We start from the raw sequence: 25113 nt of genomic DNA on the forward strand, positions 1-25113 counted from the left end.
TCTTTCTTTCTTTCTTTCTTTCTTTCTTTCTTTCTTTCTTTCTTTCTCTTTCTTTCTTTCAAGATTTATTTATCTTTATTTTATATATATGGGTAATTTGCCTACAGAGATGTCTGTACAGATTCATGTGCCTGCAGAAATCAGATGAGGGCACTGGATCCTCTGGAACTGGGATTACGGACAGTTGTGAGCCACCGTATGGATGCTAGGAATCCGTTAACCCCTGAGCTGTCTCCCCAGCACTTTGCATGTTAGTTTTTTAATGCTATGTGAGCACTCAGCATCCTGTTTGGTCAGTCACACCATGCTGTGTCTGCCACAGCAGTTTTTCCTTCCTACTGCGGAACAGCTATTCAGCTGGTGAGGCAGTACAGTTTGCCATGTGACCACTGACAGATGTTTGAAGGGATTTTTTTTTTTAATTTTTTTTTTTTAGTTATACACAAAGCATGGTTTATTTAAAAAAAAAAAAAAAAACAAAACCCAAAGTACAGCCTCCCACTCCTCATTTCAGTGCTTGGTTACTGTGTGTGGCCTTTCTATGAACACCCCTGAGTGTGTCTTTCAGAGTACATGTGCTTGCAGGTCACAGGCTATGCTCATCTCTGTGATACATCATGCTGGTTTCACTGTTTATGGTTCCCTCAGTTGATCTAGTTGCCGGTTAACATGTGGTATTTTCAGCTTTCCCACCCTGCCCTTCTGGCTCGTATGTAGTGGTGCCTTGTTATGGTTGAAATGTGAGTTTCCATGCTGATTCACGAGACGGCGGGGCCCTGAATGTGTTTATGGACCTTTCAGATCTCCTCCATCATGAACCCCGCCCAGCTCCCATGCTCTCCTGGGTAGGGACATCTTTAGACCCACCAGACCTGACGTACACAAGAGCACACATTGCAAACCATGCCTGACTTCATAACCCTTCTCGGTGCTGTCGGCTGAAAAGAAATGACTACTTTCTTGCATTTTATTTCCTTTTCTTTCTTTCTTTCTTTCTTTCTTTCTTTCTTTCTTTCTTTCTTTCTTTCTTCCTTTCTCTTTCTTCCTTTCTTCCTTCCTTCCTTCTTTCTCCTCTATCTCTAACTTCTTCTTCTTCTTCTTTTTTTTTTTTTTAACATATAAGCGTTCTCTGTATATGCACCCACATTACAGAAGAGGGCATCAGATCCTATTACAGATGGCTGTGAGCCACCATGTGGTTTCTTTGAATTGAACTCGGGACCTCTGGAAGAGCAGTCAGTGCTCTTAACCGCTGAGCCATCTCTCCAGTCCTTCCTTTTCTTTTTGACCATGCAGCTCTTGCTATGTAACTACTTGCTATGTAATTCATGTGGTCAAACACTTACAATCCTCCTGCATCTGTCCTTTGAGTGCTGGGAGATTAGGAGAGTGCTACCACAAATGGCCTGCACACCTTTGTGTTTTCCTGATGTTGGCAGTTTTGGTGTCTGGCTTATCTCGAGATGATGAAGGCAATCTCCTACACCAACATGTTAGAATTTTGCTTTCTACCTCCAGAATTTAAATGCAGAACTGAGATTTTCTGTATGGTGTGAGGTGAAGATCAAAATGTGAATGTTGTTGTATGAATGTGAACCACCTGGTTCACTACACTACTGCAAAGGCTGACCTGTCCCCAGTCCTCTCCTCTGCACTGTGACACTGCAGTTCTAGGGTAGCAGGGTCAGCTAAGATGCTACTTATATGATCATATGGTATATGGCTTAAACACAGCATTACTGGATAGATGTGAGATTACCTTAAATTGGTCCATGGAGTTTAGCAGACTTTGATACTAAACACTAAAAAACTTCATGGAACCAGCAAAGACTGTACTGCTCTGCTAAACTAGCTGTTCGCTGAGAAAACTAAGAAAGAGCAGGGGCAAGCACAGTGCCATCTCCAGTCAGAACCTCTGAGAAGGTAACCCAGAAGATGTTAGTCACAACCTGATGGCCAAGGAGGCAAAGGAGACGGGAGGGTGAGAGGAAACGAGTGGTGGCCTATCTGAGCACATAATGCTTCTCATTCAGAAATGTGACCCTGCTAAGGAACTACTCAACAGCATCACTTTCTGAGGAGCCAGAAACCCATCTGGGAAAGTCTCAGAGGGGTCAAGGTAGGAAGAGCTGTGGGATCCACACAATAAAGTCAGACAAAGCTACTGTCATAAGGACGGAGGGACCTTTGCATAGTTTTAGGGGAAAGGTCCATCTTTTACATGATTTCAGAAGAGCAGTGCCCTTCAAGCAAAGGTGTAAAAGCTGTAATTACCCTGCTTTCTTAGACAGCGTGTATGTAGGTACAGGGGGACGAGCAGCAAGTTGCAAACCTCACTGCAAGCAGAGAGAGAACCTAGACTTCTGACCTTCATTTATTCGGGAGTCTTTTCTCTGAGTTTGAACCTCGGGTAAAGGTCAGGCCCACTCACTGCTGCCCCTGACAGAAGTGTGGATGACCAATCCCAGACCACGTTTGGCATGGCTGAGTCTTCCTCTCTGCCCTAAGCTATGACAACTCCTTGTAAAATGTCAAGTGATCTTTTTAGAAGGAGAATGTATAAAAAGGAAGGCACCCCCACAGACACAAACCACTACTTCAGGTTCAATGGGATTTTGTAGAACACTGAATGGTGACATATCCAGAAAAAGACATATCCAGCCCTGCTAAGACTCACCTTAGCCCAAACAAACCAGAGCCTGGAGTAAAGAGCATGGGTCACCTTAGCCAGCCTCCCTGGCTCAGCAGTCTCCATGCCAGCTCTTTCTCCCTACCTCACCCTCAGTCTGTGTTATATAACCTTCAGACGGGAGCTGAGAAAGTCTTCCACTCTGCCTGTCTGCTGATAGAGCCGAGCCAGTGGCTGGCAGGCCACAGTCTAACAGGCGCAACTGGAAACAAGCTCACAGCTCCTGTCTGAGACAGAGACTGGACAGACAAGGAAACAAACACTTGCCCTGTCCCCCTCCTCCTCTCCTCTGGCCTAGGTTTACGCTGACTTCACTCAACAGGCACCTGACCCTCCCAGATGAGGTGGGAGGGGCTTCAGCACACAGGGCCCTCGTAGGGGTGGAAGTACAGGCACCAACAATATTTAAGATGCTGCCTTGGTGGGGTATTCAGACTTGGGAAGAAATGTGTTCAAATACCCACTGAGTTCCATTTCAGAAACCCTAGCCTTAAGAAAGGATAGGAAAGCGCACAGAGGAAGGAGAGCACCAGGAAAGAAGAAAACTGCCAGTGTGAGTCAGGAAATAAGCATCCTACTTTTCTGCTAGGCTGACTCTAGGAGGACCAGGCCTGCACACAATGCTGAGGGCGAGCTGGCTATGCATTGTCCTCGTAGCCTTTGTCAGCCACCCAGTGTGGCTGCAGAAGCCTCACAAACGCAAGACACAGCTCAAAGCAGCCGGCTGCTGTGAGGAGGTGAGGGAGCTCAAAGCCCAGGTCGCCAACCTCAGCAGTCTGCTGGGTGAGCTGAGCAGGAAGCAGGAGAGCGACTGGGTCAGTGTGGTCATGCAGGTGATGGAGCTGGAGAGCAGCAGCAAGCACATGGAGTCTCGGCTCGCCACTGCTGAGAGCAAGTACTCCGAGATGAACAACCAGATTGACATCATGCAGTTACAGGCAGCACAGACCGTCACGCAGACCTCGGCAGGTAAGTGCTGTCCCCACACTCCTCGCCACGCTCCTGCTCAAGGTCTCCTGGCCCCAGCTCTGCTTCTGGATAGCCTGTTCAACACAACTTTGGGGGGCTTTTGAGAATGCACTGTCTATAACTGCATGATCTTTGGGTTGGTGATGTCCTGCAAGGTTAGCCAGGACATCACAGCCTGCAGCCATTTGAAGAAAACCTTTGTGTTCAACAAAGGACAGACTCCTCATGTTCTACAATTCTGATCTACTTTCTCCCATGGTTGCTAATAAAATTCTCCCAAATAACAGAGAGAACAAGTAAACGTAGTGCTGAAGTGCTGACCTTCAGTGTCTGAAAATAAGGAAGGCACACACACACAATGAGTTCTTCGGGAAAACATTCAGTTGTTGGTTAACTTGGCACAAATGAGCTAATCAATGAATTGCTGCTCAGAGACAGATCTAATTTTCCGAGGTTATGGGAAAACAATTGGGATGAGTGTATTCTATAGGTGAAGCATTTCTTACTAATGCTTACTGCACAATAAACCAAGTCAGGAAGAAATGATTAGCTTCTAGTGAGTAAGACCCTGGCTACCGTTGGTTCAGACAAGGAAAAAGTTTTACCCAAAGTTAAGCCTGAAAAGTCTGTTAGCTAATTAAACAAATACAAATGATTTTTAAAGCATGGGCCTCTTGACCTTCTGTTTGAGACCTGTTCTGTTTGAGAACAGAAAGTTAGGGGTTCTTATTCACCAGAAAAGTGAGTCTTCATTTGCTCTGTGAGATGAAACTGGTCATGTAGACCAGGCCAGATGCAGGGGACTCTACCACTTCCTGCTCCTAGAAGCTGCCTGAGAGGAAGGGCAGGTGCACCACTCTCCCCTCCCCAGTAGGCTCTGCGGAGGGAGGAAGCAAGCTCTGCAGAGATAGGAAGCAGGCTCTGTGGAGGAAGCAGGCTCTGTGGAGGGAGGAAGTAGGCTCTGTGGAGGAAGCAGGCTCTGTGGAGGAAGCAGGCTCTGTGGAGGAAGCAGGCTCTGTGGAGGAAGCAGGCTCTATCCCACTTTCACCTGTGCTTTCCCCCACGTCTCCAGCCCACGGGACACCAAGGAAAAAGTCGCAAGACAGAGTGCAGAAGTGTCCTGTGCACAACTGCCAGACTCTACTAGAAACAACTGCGTCTTTGAAGCCCCAGTACAGAGCACAGCCTTGAGGCAGGCACGGAAACTTTCAAATCAAGCCCAAGGGGAAGTGGGAAAAGCTCATTTCCTTGATTTATCAAAACTTTCAGGGAACAGTCTCAAGGGGCTGCTTGGGGTTTTGGTTTCCATTTGAGCATCTAGCAATGTGAGATTGGGGAGAGTAAGATTTCAAATCTGTCTCTCTTAATTCGAGTACCCGATGGCTGTTAGCTGAGAAACATAAAAGCAAACTCACTGAGATACTCAGGAGTTGGACTCTAGCTGAGGTCCGTCTCCAGAAGCCCGAAGCTTCTCCCAGGGTAGCTGCCACATGGCCTTTGCAGACTATTCCATTGCTGTTTCTAGAATTCATGGCCTAGCTTTAGAGCAGGATGTCTTACTTAGACTTAGCCATAAGCTTCCTGTTTAACGGTCCCTTGGCACAGGTAAGAGTTTCCTTACCCTATGGTTCCCTAACCAAGGAAGCCTAAACATGCTCCTCAATCCTGATGCCCACTTCTCAAAATCCACACCTCAGGGGAATTTCCCACAGTAATTCCCTGGGGTAGAGATAAAATCTTGGTTTTTAATCCAGTTCAGATGCGGCAGGCACGCCCTTCCAATCTAAAGGCCCAAATCTCTGTCCCCTCTGTGTTCTGCTCACAGATGCCATCTACGACTGTTCCTCCCTGTACCACAAGAACTACCGAATCTCTGGCGTGTACAAGCTTCCTCCTGATGAGTTCCTGGGCAGCCCTGAGCTCGAGGTGAGGCCACTCCTTCCATGCCCCACCCTTTGTCCTCCAGCCCTAAAAGGCACGGGGACAGCAGGGCTGCGGAGCTGTGAGAATGCTCAGTATCAGTCAGACACCAACTGTCCTAGTTTTTCCTGACTCAGAACTAGTTCCGATCTCTCTCTAGGAGAGGAGGGAAGACATTAGAAGGAGACACACGGAGGTACCTGATTTTCCCATTTATGTTGTGTTCACACTGCCTGCCATGCCCTATGGACACTCATTCCCAAGCTAACCACCACTGTGCCCTGCCCCTCCACATCGGGGGCAGTATTTCTGGGAGTACAAGGACCACTGACATGACAGGTGCAGCACACAGGTTGGGAAGTCTGTCCTTAAGCTCCTGACCAGAGGACCCTCTCTGCTTCAGGTGTTCTGTGACATGGAAACTTCAGGAGGAGGCTGGACCATCATCCAGAGACGCAAGAGTGGCCTTGTCTCCTTCTACCAGGACTGGAGACAGTATAAGCAAGGGTTTGGCAGCACGCGAGGTGACTTCTGGCTAGGGAATGAACACATCCACCGGCTTACCAGGCAGCCAACCCGGCTGCGCGTGGAGCTGGAGGTAAGCTTGAGCTGCAAGGCCCCCCACTGGCCCAGGCCCACTGCACACATGGTTCAGAGGTGTCACCACAGTCTACTCACTATAGGTGTGTAGTCAGTGCAGCAATGTTCCTGAAACATTTTTTTTCCTATTTCTATGTGAAGTTAAAACTATAGATGGCCGAGGTCCAGGAAGACCCAGGCCAGAACAGGGTACACCCATAGTTAATGGGATACAAATACCATCTCCTTTGCTCTGGGATCTTTTTAAGTACAAGCCTCAGTGATGCTACATGGTGGCCCCTTTAGATGGCTTCAAAGACAATGTACCCACTTACTCATACAGCATCTCAGAATGAGACTTAACAAAAATCACACGTCTGCCCCTTCAGACAGAACATCCAGGTCATATGGGGAGTCCAGACTCAAATTTGGTCTCAGGCCTTTGTTTGTTCATGTCTAGCTAACACAGTGACCTGTAATAGTTTTACCAGAGTTCCACCTCTGAAGAGCTAGCTGTTTAGCTGTGGGGCTAGTTAGAGAGGAAGGGATCAGGGGCTGCAGAAATGAAGTCCTTTAGGGTCTCCCTCTTTCTTGCAGGACTGGGAGGGCAATGCACGCTACGCCGAGTATAGCTACTTTGCATTGGGCAATGAACTGAACAGCTACCGCCTCTTCCTGGGGAACTACAGTGGCAATGTGGGGAAGGATGCCCTCCTCTACCACAACAACACTGTCTTCAGCACCAAGGACAAGGACAATGACAACTGCTTGGACAAGTGTGCAGAGCTCCGAAAAGGTGAGACCTGGGAGGCAGAGGAGGGCTGGGCCCACCAAGGACACAGTGAGCTGCAGCTGTGCTGCTGGTGCTCTGGCTGTGCTGTTCCCTCTGCTTTCACGCACGGATCAGCAGAGTCTGGGGAGGGCATCCCCAGCCTCCTCCTCCTCCTCTCATCGGCCTCTCACGCCAGGTGGCTACTGGTACAACTGCTGCACAGACTCCAACCTCAACGGGGTGTACTATCGCCTGGGGGAGCACCGGAAGCACATGGATGGCATCAGCTGGTATGGCTGGCATGGAGCCAACTATTCCCTCAAACGTGTGGAAATGAAGATCCGTCCGGAAGCCTTCAAGCCCTAAGGGAAGGCTGCTGCAGACTATGGAAGTGAGATGGACGCTGAAGAGGGACAGCAGGCTGGGAGGAGGGCGGACGAACGGTAGGAAGGGAACGGTTTACCATCCAGGAGCATGATACAACTTTAGCTGTGTGAGCACATGCATACACAAGAGAAGCACACATACCAACAGTGCGCACGAGCAGATGGGCCAGGCGGACCCATGGGGCCTGCCACGGCGCCTCAGGGGAGGGCCGAGGGTCCACAGCAGCTCATCTTCCACACGCTTTACCTGGGCACAACGGTAACCCCGAGGTCACTTAACCCACTTTCCCTAACTGAGGCTTAGATGACCCGAGGGAAAAAACAAATAAAAAAACTAGTGTGAGACTAGAGACTGTGAGAAATGAAAGCAGAGAAGGGGCTTCCTATTCTTACCCTGTGACACTTCCTTGTGTCTATAGGATTTTTTTTTTTTTTCCTGAGACAGGGTCTCTCTAAACAGCTCTTGCTGTCCTAGAACTCATTATGTAGACCAGGGTGGCCTTGAACTCACAGAGATCTACCTGCTTCTCTGCTTCCCAAGTGCAGGGATTAAAAGCATGCACCACCACAGCTGGCATATAGGATTTTTAAGACACAAAACTGTGGAGCTAAAGACCAGCTGTCCAGGTTGGACTTGCTTCAAGGTGTCTCCAGGGTTAGGCCTTGCTGTCAGAGTCCTAGGGGAGAGAGCTGCACTGCCAAACATGCTGTGGGCCTGACGGGAGTGAGAAGACCAGTGGGAGGTGAGCGCAGTCTCTGGGGGATCACAATACTGCCTTCAAACATTCCCAGTCAAAAACCAAAAGATCCCCTCTAACAAACATGTCTGGAAGAGGAAGGTAGATGGCGCTGTGGTTTAAAATGTGCTGTATATAGAAGCATCTTCCTTGTAAAAATAAAATATTGTAGTTCCTGTTTTGAACATTTAAAATATCTTTTTCTTGTACAATAAATACTATCAAAATTTGATGATTTTCTTTTAAATTCTTATTATTACCACTGAGAGCATGGTAAAACCTGCAGGAGAGAAGTCAGAATGAGTGGAGACCCTGGAGTTTGTTCAAGGAAACCGAAGAAGCAGGACCCCCCACCCTCCATCCCAACACCACCCTAAAAACGAGATGGGGGAAGGAGGGGAGGAGGAGAAGGGCAGCAGGGGAAGGCAGAGGGGGGAAGTGGAAAGGGCAGAAGGCACTGCAGAGCAGGGGCAGAGCTGGCGCTGACAGCCCCACACCACGTGCTCTCAGACACTTTACAGAAAGATGTTCCTGCTTTCCCCCTTCACCACACGGATGCCCAGTGCTTCTGCCCTTTACACAAAGAACCATCCTCTAGAGGAAGTCAGTACAAGATAAGCCATGATTCCTACTTAATAACTTCGGTGACGGCTAGGAATCTACCTCCCCTCATGAGCAAGAACCTTGGGGATTTTTCAAATAAAGTGAAGGAAAAAAAAGCTGCATGAAGCAGGGATTCCCAGGGGAGAGCTATTCCAACAGAAACTTCCTCATGCAGGCAGGAGACTGCAATGCCCAGAACCACAGGCTTGGAGGACCTGGTGGGACAGGCGTCCCAGGCGTGTGCAGAGGGTAGTTGGAGGATGGACAAGGCATCCCAGCGCCTCCCTTTCCCAGCACACACTTTGGTACTGGCTGATTGGTGGACACCAAGGATGGCGCCCCCACAGCTTCTCACCAGAGACAAGACAGAACCACCCAGAACCAAAAGCAGAGTCGGGTGTTGCTGAGACAAAGGGCATTTTGTTCTCATGGGACCCTTCTAGAAATGAGCAGAACAGTATCATACAGAGGACGGTCACAATCCGCCTGACAAGCAGACCCACCCGGGAGTACCGGTCCTTATTTTTAACTATGTAGACGCCTCAATCAGAGAAACCCAAAAGGAGATGACGTGTTAGAGTAGGGCAGAGGGCTTTGATGGGACCCTCTATTCTACTGAGAAAGAGAAGGCTGGCTGTTGGGCTCCGTGCTACACCTCTTTTATCCTTGTGCTTGGGAGGGAGAGGCTAGTAGCTCTCTGCTGAGGCCAGCCTGGTCTACACAAAGAAGTCCTGTCTCAAAACAACCGCCGCCACCACCACAGCTACAGAAGGCAGGCTAACAGACTCCTGCCCTCGCGCACTGGGGAACTAACGAGAGTCCCACAGCTATGATGACATGCTTCCTAAATCCCACATTCTTCTAATCCACGGTTTCCCTGACAAGTGATTACACTTTCTCATCTATGTGAGCTTCAAGTAGGTTATATCATCTCAATGGTGACCCAGCTTGGAGATTACATGTAGGATTTAATTTGCCCTCAGACAGGTAAGAAGGCCAACACATAGGAAACAGACTGAAACAAAGCAGAAAATCCTCCCATATCGGCCTCTTGAGTCCTGAGATTACAGGTATGCATCACCACATCTGGCTAAAAAGGCAATTTGCTTTTTAAAAACAAAACTAAGAAACCGGAAAGAGCTGGTTAAAGTAAGTGTATGGATCACTGTAAGCTCTGAGAATAAGTAAATTAACAAGGGGAATATGAGTAGGAAAAAACAACAACAGCCGATGTGTGGGGGAATGGTGTTAACGGTCACAACAGGCTGGATATCTTTAGTTTGCTGGGAGAGGAGCATTCAGTCAGTGACCTGAGAGGCACACCCTCAAGAACACACAGCTGGAATACAACCTCAAGTGCCAGGACCCCCAGAGAAGCCAGAAGCCTCTCTCACCTGTGACTCTGAAGAGAAAAACTCTGGGGCAGCTTCCCAACAGCAGCTTAGCCTAAAGCTTTTCCTTACAACTATCTCAGCAAGCTGGGCATGGAAGCATGTCTATAATTATAGAACTGAGGTAGGAACATTCTAAGTTCACTTTGTGCTACATAGGAAGACAGTTCTAAAAAAAAAAAAAAATCAAATAACCAAAAAAGATCCAACAACTTTCAGAAGCAATAAAGCAACTTTCCCTAGTAAAGATGGTGCTGCAGTGCAACTCAGCTGTGTTGGAAAGGACTTCCATTGGCAGGGAAGGCTGCAGGTGAAGGCAAAGAGAAGAACAGGGAGGCTCAGGAGGGCATCCAAGGAGCAGAAGGAAGGGCACTTGAGCTCCACCAGCTGAACAGGCTTGAGTAGCTTAAAGTGCATGCTTCCCTAAGAACTGAATTTACAGTTAAAAAACAAAACCAAGTGTATCACATCAAACCCACAATCTGTTTGAAGGGAATTATGATCATTTTCAACCATCCTATTCTTACTATATTTTTCTGCTAAAAACTGCATTAGCTTCAATGATTGTTCCTATGATTGTCTCATATACAAAAAAAGCCAAGGGTGGGGTGGAGAGCTTCAAATAGATCTCAGAAAAGTCAGCAAGGACCCCACAGGTAAAGCTGTTGTCTGAATTTGAACTAACATGCCCAGTTGGCTACCCTAGTTTCTGTCAGCTCTCACATGAAGCTGTGCAAGGGAGAGAGGCACAGGGAGAACCCGAGTCTTTGTGTGTCCTGTCCTGACGCGGCCTCAAGGGAGGCACCTCTGTAACTGTCCCCACAAGGCACTTCAGAAAGCATCATTCTCCGTGTCCCTGGATCTAGGCAGAAGCAGGGTTCCATCTCCACCTTGTGGACCATGCTAAAGCGAGAACGAGCACCAGGCTCGGCTGCGGATGCGCTCTGCTCGGTAGGGGCTGTCTGCCTGCCCAGCAGCTTATTAGCTGTTGATTTTCCTGCGCTATCTGCAGTTAAAAATGATGAAGCACGTTAGTGTCCCCATGAAGACGATTCGGGTCCAGGGTTAACGTCCTCTAGACTCACTAGGGGAAGTGAGCAGTTCTCTAGGAGCTGAGGCTAATGTTTCCGGTTGCTTGTAATTTCTAACGGCATAAAATTTATTAAACAACTTTCTTTTCCATACCCAGAAGACTCAAAACCGTCTTAGGAGAGGAGAGAACAATCAGGGAAATCAAGGAAAAGGTCACTGCATCTCAGACTTTACGCTTTATATTCAGAACCGCAGAGGAGGAAGAGTGGGCACTAAAAGACATGGTCTGTAGACCTGACCCTGCCTCTGGGCGCTCCCGAAGCCAAGGAACCAGGATGTCCTAATCCTACTCAGAAGCAACACTTAACTTAGATACTACCCATGTGCCTTCCCCAGGCTGCTGTGCTCAGAGCTGCTTCCCACTGATTTCACTGGGACAAGAAAGCACAGGCTGGGAAACAACGGAGTAGCAGTCACTAACAGATGTGACATCTGTGGCATGAGTGCCGACAGCCATCTGTAACCATGTATTTAAATGTGCCAGCCAGACCCGGTGGCAGGGTTCACACAGCTGGGTTCTCCACATGACTCCAGAGAACGGGGACAAGCGGTGGGAGAAGATAACGAAATGTCCATGGCCTACCTGATGAGGGACTCGAGGATGGCCGGCGTGGGCCCCTTCTGGAACTCCAGCTCCTTGTAGTGCAGCGCCTTGGCGTACGCGCGGCACTTGGCAGCCCTCTCTCCCAGCAGCACGATGCCATTGTCGTCTCTCAGCGGCAGGGGGCCCTGCAGAGTAAGGCACAGAAATGCAGTAGACGGGGCACACACGTGGGGCTGCTGGCTGCTTCCCCTTCTGCCAGCCTCTCCTATCATTGTCCATCGGGACAGGAGGGGAAAGTCTCACCTTGTCACTGTGCTCCATGAACTCAGCCAAGTTCAAGAGCGTTTGCGTGACTTCAGCAATGTCTTGAGAAGTGAGCGCCAACTCAATGCTCCTGATGAGCTCATCTTGCTGGTCTTCATTCAGCTCAGACCAGCAGGACACAAACGCAGCATTGAAGAGATCCCTGCGAGCACAGGGAAGGGGGAAGGATGCACCTCTGCCTGGTGCCACAAGCACCGTCAACCTGGTTCTGGCGCTGTGGGTGCTTACAAGAGCAATGCTGCCTGACTCAACTTGTTGGATGTTATCTCCACCTTCCTCAAGAGGCAGAGTAACTGCTGGTCACTAAATACCTGTTCTGTGGTGACCAAGGGGGGGAACTTTAAATTAAAAGAACCACATGTACCTACTGACTACTAATCTTTATGTTTGTTCGAGCAAGGTCTCACACTGTAGCCCAGACTGGTTTCAAACTCATAGCAATTCTCCTGCTTCAACCTTCCAACTGCTGTGATTTTTAGGCCTGCATCATCACCAAGCCTAGTAATGACAACTCTCTGTTTTAGGGCAGGTACAGACATGATATACAGGGAGCTGTGGGAGAGTGGGGAGGGGAGAACACGCAAACTAACTTGTCTTCACAGTGATGCCTCCTGGCAGTTTCTGCCGTGTTTCTCTTCACTGAGACCAACAGAAAGAGAACTTCTAAGTGAACAGATTGCGGATGTAACAGTCCTTATGTGATCCTTGGAACATTTCCTGGACAATGTCCAAATTCTTAAGATCAAAAATGGCCAAGGCAGCATCTGCTACTGATTTCCAAACATATTCAGAACGTTTCACTCCATGATTATGTAAGAGAAAAGACAACATGCTTGAAGCACCAGGAGAGAATCCACACAAAGGTATGCAAGGCTTCTGGCCGGTCTCCAACAGAAAGAGAGCTATTGCCATGACCACAGCACCAACTTGAAATCACTATGTCACATGGATGCAGCCTAGCCCTCCCACCCCCAGCCCCACCTTCCCCTCCACTTTTCTAGGCACTGTGGCCTGTGGTGGAGAGCAGAGGAGAGTGTGACATATCCCTGCATGATGACTTCAGAACTTGATGCTTCCTCAATTGCTATTGCACATTTCAAGGCTAAGTTAGAGCAACAAGTATAATTTTGGAACTCAGTAGGGAAAAAAAAACATCCAAAATTTGAAATTCTAATCAGATTGACAAGTCTAGTATAAATGAAAAATAAGCTTTCCTTATCTATTCAGAGGTGACAATGGATCTCCAGTGTTTAAATTTGGGACTAAGTTAATAAATGGCCAGTTTCTCTGGGTATGGCATTGTGCTCAGAGGTGGCCTGGGTAGAAGGGTGACACAAAGCATCAGCTAGGCATGTGTGAGCCTACACCACAGAGACAGAACTTCTAGATATGGCGTTTCAAATATTAAACATGCAAACGAACAACTGAGATACATTAGAGGAAGCAAATCATGACCAAAGCTGTCCTCTTGGAGCCCGTGACTACTTGCTAAACATACCCGCAAACCAGCTGTGTGGGTAAGACTGACATAAAGTGCCTTGCTTCTGCTGTCTGCTAATAGGAATGGCTATCCACTAGTTAAATTACCATTTTATGCCTTGCTATAAACAATAACTGTCCACTACAGGGGGCTGGGGAGGGGAAAAGCCCTGAAAAACAGAAAGGGAGCCAGGCAGAGCGCTCTGGTGCGCCATACCACACCTGGCCATGGGGTTGTAGGCCTGTGCCAGGGCCCAGCATGAGCGCAGGGAAGGCGATGAGGAGTCCTTCAGCAGCTCCAGACTCAAGCGTCTCAGCCACTCCAGCCAGTCGTCCTTGGAGACCCTCCTGGCAGCTCCCCAAGCCTGTGACACCACGGGTGACAATGAGAAACCATCAACGTAAAGGGTTAAACCATAGTTGTGAAGTGCAACTATGGCAACCTATGTTACCACGATTCTGCTCTGATTTGTAAATTCATACCTATTATGGTAAAGTTCCTCCAGAACATAAACAAAAGAGTGATATTTAATTAAAACACATAAAGCACAAGTGGTGGCCTCTGGTACACTGGAGGAAAGGCCACCTGTTGGTGCTGGACTCTGCAGAACCAACGAACAGGTCTGTCACATTCAGAGCCTTCTTTGAGGCGTAGGGCCACCTGCAGTGCAGAATAGAGCTGGGCACTCAGCACAACAGTAAGGATTCTGCAATTCTGGTTTCTTTAAAAACAACACATTAATAATTAGTAAGAATATCTTTTTATTTAATCCCAAGTGTGGGATATGGGGCTGCTTTGCAGCAGCTGACTATGATTTGACGCATGCTCTAGAAGAGGTGTGGTTTTGCCAGCTGCAGATAGTTTCTGTGGTTGTGTGACGTTTGGAAATTTTCCAGAGGTGTATAAACGCTAGAACCCCACTAGGTGGGCTTGGTTGCAGTTTGTTAGTAGTTGTGCTCAAAGAAGAAACAAGAAAGAAATTAGATGACAGATCTCTCTCCCCGCTCCCCCATCCTCCCTTCCCTCCTATCTAGTGGCAGGGGTGAAACTGGAGGAGATAAAGAATGGGAAAAATAAGAACCCACAAAGAAGCAAAGACCAGACACAGCCCAACCTGTCTGACAGAAGAGTAACTCACAGATAGAGGAAAACTGTCAGGCTACAACCAGTGAGCCAGAAGCTTTCCTCAAAGCACTGACTCGCCAGGCATCAAGTGGGCTCTGTGGTGCTGAGGTATGGCGTAGCGGCTGAGAACTTCGTGTGAGACCCTAGGTTCCATCCCTGGCCCCACAAAGTATTCCTGGGACAGCTTGGGCAGCTAAGTCGGAACATCAGGCTCTGGAGGAGTCTAGTATAGAGGCCAAAGCCACATCCAGGAACTCAAAGGCTTGAATTTAAATCTCAGTTATGTAACTTTTGGCTTTTTGATCTTTGGAACTTAATACTCTGTGTCTGTCTCCTTATTTATAAAGCGAACATGCCGGCTTCCGTTTCACAGAGTGCCTTGAGGACTTCCTGATGAGTGTAATGAACGTTAGCAGTGCTTGCTGCACTAGTGTCCTATGTGTATGTTGTTCTCTGAAGCCTGAATGCTATGTGGAATCCCAACCTGCCCATGCATAGCTAGAACACTGAGCCTCAGGCTTCCTGTAACTGTAATCAGGCAGTCTAACTCAAAGAGACAAATAAAATGTGTCAGATGACAAAAAGCTGGCCATATTCCAGGCTGTGGTCAGCAGTGACAGTTCAGTACTTAGTAGCAAAGTTCTAAAAGTAAGTGTGGACCATGGCCAGAAGTATCACAGACATACCTGGGAGCTCGTTACAAATACAGTTATCTCCCCTGACCTCAGACATTTCACATCAGAGTAAATAGTTTAATAAGATCCCTAGAAATTAGTAAGCCCAATGAGAGGGAGAAGAGTGAAGATCACTGCCTTAAACAGCCCACATCCATTTTATGCTAATCAGGGGCTTACCAGCTTCTGTGGTCTGAATATGAAATGTTCTCCACAGATTCACCTGGTCCCCCAGCTGGTGGCGCTGTTTGAGGTTACAGAACCTTTATGAGGACCCTGCAGTTTTATAGCCCAGCCCCGCTTCCTGAATATGGATGCAATGTGACCAGCCAGCTTCCTGCTCCCACTGCCATGGTGTCCCTGCCATTATGGACTCTGTCCCTTTGGAACTGTAAGCAAAAACACACCCCATCTCTTCAGGTTGCTTTTGCAGGAGTCTTTCACCACAGCAGCAGGAAGAGAAACCAAGACACCAGCTTTGTTCTCATCAGAGTGTTTTTTTTTGTTTTTTTTTGTTTTTTGCCACACAAGGTCCTACTACTGAAGTTCTGAGCAAACACAAAAAATATTTTATTTTCTGCATTAAAAAAAAAATACAGCTGATTGGGGCTGAAGAGATGGCTCAGCACTTGCTGCTCTTATAGAAGACCTGGGTTCAGTTCCCAGCACCCACATGGTGGTTCACCACCATCCTTAAGTCCACTTGTAGGGGATCTAAAGCTTTCTTCTGATCAGGCATGCATGTGCAAACACACACAGGAGTAAACCTGGTAAATTAAAAATGGCTCCTGCCTGTAATCCCAGCGTGTAGCAGGTAGAGGCAGGAGGAACATGAATTAGAGGCCACTCTGTGCTACAAAAAGCAGCAACGACAAAGTGTCTGATGTGCTAGCAGGCAGCACACACATGTAATGCCACCAACTGGGAAGATAGGACAGGAGAATGGCTACGAGTTTAAGGTCAGCCTAGACTACATAGCGAGTTTAGGACTAGCTAGAACTGCAAAGTGTGACCCAGTCACAGAGCAACAGCAGCAACAATCCCAGAAGAAAATGAAGTAAGCAAAAAAGCAAACAAACAAACAAACAAACAAACAAATGTCATGGCCTAAGTTCACGATGCTGAGACTGGAAATAAGCTGATTAGCTGGTGTAAATTCAAGGTGTAAGAGACGAATGCTTTGAATGAGAGAAAAACATAGAGCCCTACTTCCCAATGCCCCTGGAAATAATGGACCTGCCTTTTGGAGGTTGATGGTGCTGACATGCAGTTTCTTCATAGGTCCTGTCTCAACTGGTCCACTGGCCAGCGCATCTCCCTGGCTGCTCCTTAGCATCCGATGCTGGTAAATCAAAGGGTCTTCTTCCTCATCAGCAAGTGTGTACCCCTGCAAGCAGAGAGATACTGAAAACACCTGCACCTCCATCAATGCTCCTAGCTTACAAAACATACACGAACCTCAGGAGATTCCTACCTGCAAGAGCCAGGATTTCAACAACAAGAACATATTACACCTATACACAAAATAACCATGGTGCCTGAACTCTCTGCTGGGGTCACTGACAGACCTTTAATGGATAAGTTATAAAAAAAAAAAAAAAAAAAAAAAGCCAGGCAAAGGCAAACTTAGCACAAATAAACCATCAGCTACTTAAGGCACCAATGGCACATAGCTTGCTACTGGTTTTCATACAGCCTAAGAGCTAAAAATAATTTATTTCAATCTTAAGTGGTTAAAATAAAATTTAATCCTTCATAATTCATGAAAATTGTGAGAAAGTCAAATTTCAGAGTCCAGAAATAAAATCTAACTGGACGGAGGCCAGACGCATTAGCTCTGTGCTATGAGGATGGCTACTTTTCAGCCACATGGGCAGAACAGAAACCGCAGAGAGAAACCACATAGCCTACAGTGCTGAAGAACACTTCCTCCCCAGCACGTCGGCTGATCTTAGCCCGGGTTCAAAAGCTAGACATGGCCTGCCCTCTGCCATGACAGAGTGCCAACAAGGAAAGATGCTGAAGACCTCGGAGCAGAAGGGTGCCCGCTCACCTTGACGATTCTGCAGATAAGCACATCATAGCGCTGGTGACTGATCCGGTGTCGCACGAGGACTTTATTCACCATTGGAATGAAGATTTGGTACTGTAACAGGAGGGAGTAAGACAGCAGAACCTCTTATTCTGGAGAGCAGATGACAGAGTACACTGCTGTGCAGTGGAGTACAGCTACTTCCCTGTAACAGTCCCTAGAACTCCTTTTCCCACTCCAGCTATAATCTCAGGCCAATTCCCCGTTGCCTTCCGCCGGCTTTCCTCAATGCCCAGAGGTCTATTTCTCTGCAGTCCTCTTTGAATATATCACTGACAATCATCATTTTAAAACATCGTCAATTCGATTTTTCCTGCATTCAAAGTCTTTCAAGCCTTCTAGTCTTGCTCAGCATGAAAGGCAAAGTCCTCATGATGTTGCCCACAGTGGCTTCACTTCTTGGTGGACACTGGTTCCCAGAAGTTGATGACACATTCCTGAATCTGAAGTTGAGCCCAAGGTTCTGCATTCCCAACAAGCTTCCAAGAACAAGGATGCTGATGGTGCTTATCTCAAGGTCACATTTTGAGACCTTTTGCTTCAAACTTTAGCCTCTCCCTGCCTAACCCTGTCTAATCTCTAAGACCTCAGCTACAAGTAAGGACGCCCACATTCTTTTTGGTGTTATCTTGCTCTCCAGCTGTGGCATAAACTCTTCCTGCGTACCTTTCCGTGTGCATGGTGCTAAGCGTGTCTCCAGGTAACTCTCTGGAGCTGGGGTTACTGGAGCCAGGCCTCTAACAGCTCATCAGAAAAGTCTTTCCTATCTACCCTGCGTGAACGCCATTTCTCTCCACTTCCACTCAGCATGCTCAGAGTACGTGGAGGGGTCACTCACTTTACTTCCCTAGAATGTATGCTCTATAAGAACAAAGATTTGCTTTTCTCTTTTCCTCTTGAAAAAAATTTCTTTTCCCCAGACAGGGTCTCCTATGTCTCAGGTTGTAGCTGAAGGTATTCTTGAACTCCTGACCCTCCTGCTTGTACCTCACCAAGTGCCACCACATCCAGTTTTATGCAGTCCTGGGGAGAGTGCACAGGGCTTCCTGCATTATCTAGGTAAGCACACTGCCAACTGAGTTCCAGCCCAGCTATTCCCTGCAGTGTTAGCTCTAGAACTATACTTTACCCACATAGTGGGTGCTCCAATGAAAACTGCTGAACAAAGGAAGAAGAATAAAAACTAGAATAATTTCGTATTCTCCAATAGTGGCTGAGACCCATACATTATGTACTCACAACTGGAAATGTTCACAAGTTCCCAAGCAAGGTACAAAACCCTGGATCTATTCAGGGATCTCCTCTTACCTTCTTCCCCAGCTGAAAGACAAGTGAAGACAGGGTGTCCATGGCTGTGGAGCGCAGCTCTGGGCTCTGGTCCAGCGTACGAACAATTGGGTGAATGATGCGGGAGGCATAGTCAGTGAAATCGAGGGACTCTGTCAGGCGGTCCACTGTCTCCAACGCTGCCCTGCAACAAGAGCAAGCTAAAGGCCACCATAACAATAGCAGAGAGGAATGGGAAGGAACAGCTGTGAGGGCCTGTGAGTGACAGGAATCCAAAATACACACATCAGGAGGGCAGCAATGAGATCTCCAAAGTCTGGAATATTTCTGAACTAAAATAATTAGGGATGGGGAAAAAAAAAAACCAAAACCCCACAAAGCCAGCCTGGCAAACAGGGTGCTTACTTTCTCGATGGCAGTGGGACTTCAGGGGCATCGAACAACTTCACAATCGGAGGCAGCAGAAGGTGCAGATAGTCATCCAGGTTGGCGCCAAACAGCTGGATGGCTGCTAACAGCTGCAGGAGGGAGCGAGAGCCTGGTGAGCAGACAGGAAAGGCGTCCAGTGCCCGTGGCGTGCCGGGGGTAGTGTACAGAAAACTCAAAGTTCTGTAGGGATGCTCAAGAGCCTTGTCAAACAACTCTGGCCTACACAAAACATTTTTTTAAACAGAACTGTCCCCTTGGCTGGCCTGGAACTGGCTCTGCAGACCAGCTGTCCTCAAGCTCCACCTCTGTATCCAGAGTGCAGGGACTGAAGGTGTGCACTGGCCTGGCTGGCTACACGCTTTAGTGCCTCTTTCCCCTTATTTTATGTTGAGTGCATGCTGCTTTGCTTTCTTTCAGTGGATGTACACCAGGTGCTAGATAATGAAGCTGCCTTGAGATGAACCTTTACTAAGACCAGTCCACTAAAGGAGACAAAATCGAAGGATAAGCAAGAGAGGACTGTGAAGAATCTGGAAAGAAACTGCTAGTGCTAGGTGATCATGTTCCTGGTGCTGCAAGTTCTGAGTGACCACACATCAGCATGTCGCCCAGACCAGGGTCTCACAGCTGAGTCGTCACCCACTGACTCTGAGGCCAGCAGGAACCTGTCCAGATGATGCCAGCTGCTCACCTTGATGGAAACGATGCGCCCTTGGCTGCTGTCGTGCATGAAGACCCGCAGCATGTGTGGGATCAGCTGGGGCAGATAGAGCTTAAATTCACCGCCCAGAGCCACCACAATCTGCTCAATGAGAAGAATGATTGTGCTCTGGATTGATGTGTTCATGACCCAGAATTCCTGCAGAGGGGAGGGAGAAGGGCAGAATCAGATGTTCATTTGCTCAACAGTGAACCTAGGAATAGGATGGCTAAAAAGGGCAGACAACATAAGGAGCCCAGACAAACTCCTCCCACCTTCTCTCACTGCAGGGCCACGGCCACAGGACAAATGATCTGCACTTCCAGGGGCGGATGCCCCGACTCCTCCAGGCTGTGCTGTGCAGTCCTTTGCCTGGAACCGCACTGCTGGCTGGTATCCCTCTGCCTGTCCCACTTGCTCTCACCTGTCCTGGTCTGCACTCACCCGCTCGGATCCCTCTGTAGGTCTCCTTCCCAGTTTGGTGCTAACTTGCTCTGCAAGGCTCTCCTGTTAGACTTGGGCTGTTTAAGGGCAAGAGACTGCTTAAACTAGCCTCTGATCCCTAAAACCAGTCAGAGTACCTGAAATACTCTAGTCATCCAACTGTTTACAGAACAGATTTTTACATCTGGGTCACTCCAAGAGTTCTGACATGATTTTGGTCCATACGTTATGGGTGTACTGTTTGATCTCTACCAGAAGACCACTCTAGGTTGCAAAGATTTCATGCCCGTTCAGGATTTCATAGTTGGCTGGGCAGTACCTGATATCTGTTCCCTAAAAATCTGTCCATCAGGCCTGGACACTGCAACAAAGTAGGTACTCTTCTCCTCCACATACTACAGTCTACAGAAATGACTGACATAAACCCTGGCCAATGATTGCACATTCCGCCTTGGAAACAGCTTTCAAGGCAAAGCCTCTCAGACTTCATGAAAGCTGTCATTTCAAGTCACTTCAAAGTCAGGGGCCTCTAGCTTTCCTTACGGCCTCTGGAGCTGGAGACTGAATAGTAAGGGACACTGTGTTGCTGATGGCAGCACATACATATCAACACTCTCAGGGCCCTAACTATGCACACAGGCAGTCAATAAGATCAAGAGGAAAACAAACTAGAAAATGCTGCTTAAACTTTCTGTCAGCTGGAAAACACTACTCTCTGGAAAACCTGTGTTTCCTTTCAATAATAACTGTGCAGGTTTTTAGGCCTTGGTTTATCTGATGTTCACTCACTTGGACTGTACTCCGCCTTCTTCAGAGAAAGTTTCCCAACTATATCACCATGGGGTGATCTCCTCACAGAGGTTTCTTTACTCAGAAGCCAGCAGGCTGCCTGGGGACGTGGGCTAGATCATTGCTCACAGACTGTTCTCTTCCCGGGCTCCAGGGAGCTCATTAAAATGCCCAGGATCAACAGCCACAGGGAGAGCAATGGCCCCAGGAAGAGCACCTGCTGTGTCTTCTCCACTGGGACAGAACTAAAGCTGCATTCTGCAGGCAAGGCCCCTCCTCAAATCCCCGAGCATTGGTCACACTTCTTTTAGGGAGGTGGGGGGTGATTCAGAGGGCTTCAGCTTTCTACCCTGAACACACTGTTTCCTTCCTGCCTTCCCTGCCCTAAGGCGTCCCATTGGGCAGTCAAGCTTTTGGCCCAAGTCTTCCTTGTACCGAGTCCTCTGTGGTAGAAAATGGGAACACAGTAGCTTTTAATGATTTATACATGTAAAAGCTGTTCAGTTCTGAACCCGGGTGCAGGGAAGTTCCTCTGGGGGGAGTTAGCCATTTTGAAATTGGCCCTGATGTTACCACCAAGCTAACTACAAAGCAACCCTCTCTACAGAATCATTTAAATTGCATAGAACAGTAAAATGGTGTTTCTGTTATCTGGGTGCCTTCTAGCACTTGCTTAATGAATGTTATAAAATGCCAGGCACTGATCCCTGCCTCGGGCACCACTGAAGTCAAAAGACATTTATGTTTTTGGAGGTTGCAAGGCAAAGTGTCACCTTGGTCTTCAGAGCCTTACAGGTGACTATGGTACTTCCCAGGCCTAGGAAAAACCACTCCCCTATGCACCCCGTCTTGGGAAGTGGTTTCATGGGTAGTGAAGAGCAAGGCTTCTGTGGGAGTAGGGAAGCACTGCTGCAATAGTGGCAGAAACTGCTTTGCTGTGTGTTAGGCAAATAACTCAAGAATGTCTACGGCAGAACTGTTGTTTCAGGATTGCTCTTCAGACTTCACACTTCCGTTCTTGTACTTAGGAGCCGGGAGCATGCAGAATCAATCCCCATCTACCCTGCTCCTCAGAATCTCGTGGCCGACAGTCACTGTAGAGCCCCGTTTTCTACAGTCAGTAACAGCTCTATAGTGACCCAGGAAGGAAATGTCCATGCTACTCACACTCATTTCTGGGCATCCTTTGGCCCGAATGCAAATGAGGAACAGGTTCAGAGCAGTGCTTCTACTTACTCTCATGAGGGTGACTATTTCATCCATGTATGGACGGATGTGGCTCTTAACAAAGGACACCAGCATTCCAAGCTGCTGGAACAGAAACTGCAACAGACAAGAGATCAACAAGTTGGTACCTGAAGGATACAGAATTCACAGGCTTACCCAGAGACGAGAAGAGACAGCTACGGGTGTTTGTCTCCACGGCAGCCCATCTACTGGATGCATGCTCCAACTTAACCTACAGCGGCGAAGGGGCAAGGATCTTACAGACTAGGACAGCCGATTACTGAATGGCAGAGTTCAAGGCCAGACAGGTTGGTTTATATTGCCTCTCACCTCCTGTACCCTGCCTCTGAGGGGAGAATCTGCAGACAGCAGTACTATATTCACAGACTGTTCCCAAGTGCTACTCGAGGCCACACATGTAAAGCACCAGAGCAGGGGACTGCTCCATGCACTGTAAAAGTCAGAAGCATAGGATTTTGGTCATTAAATACTCAGGATACGGTCATGAGGCCAGGCATGGTAGCTCACATCTTTAATCCCAGCACTTGAGAGGCAGAGGCACTTGGATCTCTGTGAGGTCCAGCCTGGTTGACATAACAAACTCTAGGACAGCTAGTACTACAGAGGCTTTGCCTCAAAATAGACAAACCTGGCATAAAAGTATTAGCCAACTACAAATGTAACTTGGCCCAAATTTGCTACTACTTTTTTTTTCAAAAATATGGGTGTGGTGGTATACAACTTTAATCCCAACACTCAAGAGACAGAGGCAGGTGGATTTTGGAGTTCAAGGCCAGACTGATCTTCATAGTGGGTTATATAGTCCAGCCAGAGCTACATAGTAAAACCTTGTTTCAATAAATTAACTAGTTAAAATTAAGTATAAACACCTCATTGTAAATATTATAATATAATCAATTTATAAGTAATAAATTAATTACTTCTTTTTTTTTTTCTTTCACAGACAGTATCATGCAGCCCAGCCTGGCCCTGACCTTGTTGTAGCTAAGGTAATTCTGACCTTCTAGTCCTCCTGCTTCCATTTCCCAAGTGCTGGATTTTGGGCATGCCATTACTATATCCAGCTCTTAATTAGGTCTTGAGATATTTCAAAGAAATTATGAGCCAAAATAAGCAGCGAACTTGATACTCTGTAGCCCAGGCTAGCTAGCCTCTTGTCTTAGACTGACATACTGGGATCAGAGGTGTGAGCCACCAAACCCAGCAGGTGGCATCCTAAAACTGTCAGAAAAGTTGCTGTCACCTAAGTAAAGCAGGGACTAGGAAGGGCTAGGGTAAAGAAGACCCCTGATCTTCAAGTTAAAGATTCATTCTCAGAATAGTTAGTAACATCATGTTTGAATATGACAGATGACAGTCCTAACTTCCTGCTACCTAACCCAGGACTTTACAGCTCTGACTGCACCTCTCCAGTAACAGCCTGGACAGAACCTCTCATTTATTCTTTGCTGGGAAACTTGGGTGGGTTCCTTGGGGGTTAGTAAACAGTGCTGATTGAGCATCAAGTACAGCATCCCTGTGCTCACAGTACTCAGGAGGCTGAGGCAGCAGATCAACAGAGACAGGCTAGCCTGGGCTACATAGTGAGCTCAAGGTTACTATTTAGAAAGACTCTATCACAAAATACAAAATATAAAGTTACCCAATCTTGGGGTGTATCACCTGCAAAAGTGAGAACCAGACACACAGAATCAGGTTCACAGACAGCCCCGTTCCCTAACAGGAACACCATGGCTGCCAAAATGTTAAGACCTGGCCATCTCATGGTGCAGGTAACTCAGCAGAGCCATCCTACCTATCTTAGCATGTCCCTCATGGAATCATTGCTGACACCTTTATGGAAAAGCTCCAGGGACAGGAACTCTACAAATAAGGGCTTGTCAGCTAAATTTGTTATACGAACCTGAAAGAAGATGGAAAACCAGAGACAAAGCAGGGTACTGGGGTACCTGAAAAAAGGGGGTCAGGAAAAACCACCAGACAGAAAGAGGGAAGGAACGTCCTGGTTCCTGGTCAGGTATGGGAGGGATGCTCCACAGCTGAGACTAAGGAGTGACCATGTGAAAGCATGGAGTGAAGGGCCTCCCTCACACTAGGAGAGACCCGGTCACCACCTGTCCTTCTCAGACTCTATCCAAGCAGAATAAGGAGAAAGGATCGATGTTACTGATTTATTTAGTGACGTGCTAACGCCCTGCTTGTACTGCAGACTTGTAAAGCACAGACAAGACTTCACTTGCTACCTGGAACAGAACCACCTGAGAAACAGCTGAGACAATGGGTTGTGAGTGTGATGCTTTTTCTGAAACGCATGGCAAACTAAATTTCTGAGTCCTCCTCCTTCTGTGAAAACTGGACATTTGCACATCAGAAATCGGATCCTCAGAATCCAACTGTTCTGCGTAAACCCAGAAGTTTAATGGGATACATCTTAAGAGAAACTGCATTCCAACCAAACAACCAAACCAAACCAAACCAAACCACCAAACCAAACCAAACCAAACCACCTAACCTAACCTAACCTAACCTAACCTAACCTAACCTAACCTAACCTAACCTCCTCCTACTGGCAAAAAGGAGACAAAGAAATTGTCAGTTGTAATGTGAGGTCTAGGAGGAAAAGCTCTCCTAGAAGGGCTGACCATCTCAGGCTGACTGTCAAATGGACTAACTATCTGGGTGGCCTGGGAACAAGCCAGACACTGACTTCAAGTCGTCCCGGGTCACTTGCACTGAAGCAAAAGCACACCTGCTCCTCTGCGCTCTTTCAGAGCAGATGTCCCAAGCTGCTCCAGGAACTGAGTAAATAAGAAAGCATCCGACCACAAAACACCCAGAC

At 47.6% G+C, this 25113-nt stretch overlaps 2 protein-coding genes across 2 annotated transcripts in view; one reads left to right on the forward strand and one right to left on the reverse strand.

Annotated features, from left to right (window-relative positions):
• Positions 1–25113, reverse strand: part of Mtor (mechanistic target of rapamycin kinase) — a 106825-nt gene that overhangs the window by 56635 nt on the left and 25077 nt on the right. Inside the window, exons 19-27 of the mRNA XM_028757786.1 lie at positions 22263–22349; positions 19785–19952; positions 19070–19182; positions 18686–18848; positions 17339–17431; positions 16526–16672; positions 13708–13850; positions 11986–12148; positions 11722–11867 (exon numbers count right to left, since the gene is read on the reverse strand). Coding sequence (XP_028613619.1) covers positions 11722–11867; positions 11986–12148; positions 13708–13850; positions 16526–16672; positions 17339–17431; positions 18686–18848; positions 19070–19182; positions 19785–19952; positions 22263–22349 — 1223 coding nt within the window. The remainder of the gene's footprint in view (positions 1–11721; positions 11868–11985; positions 12149–13707; positions 13851–16525; positions 16673–17338; positions 17432–18685; positions 18849–19069; positions 19183–19784; positions 19953–22262; positions 22350–25113) is intronic.
• Angptl7 (angiopoietin like 7) lies at positions 3155–8229 on the forward strand. Its single transcript, XM_028757785.1, has 5 exons — positions 3155–3658; positions 5484–5584; positions 5982–6176; positions 6755–6953; positions 7126–8229. Exons 1-5 carry the CDS (start codon positions 3310–3312, stop codon positions 7293–7295), a joined length of 1014 nt encoding a protein of 337 aa, XP_028613618.1. The 5' UTR covers positions 3155–3309; the 3' UTR covers positions 7296–8229.

The sequence above is a fragment of the Grammomys surdaster genome, unplaced genomic scaffold, assembly GCF_004785775.1.
Source record: "Grammomys surdaster isolate TR1022 unplaced genomic scaffold, NIH_TR_1.0 126185, whole genome shotgun sequence".
Lineage (NCBI taxonomy): Eukaryota > Metazoa > Chordata > Mammalia > Rodentia > Muridae > Grammomys > Grammomys surdaster.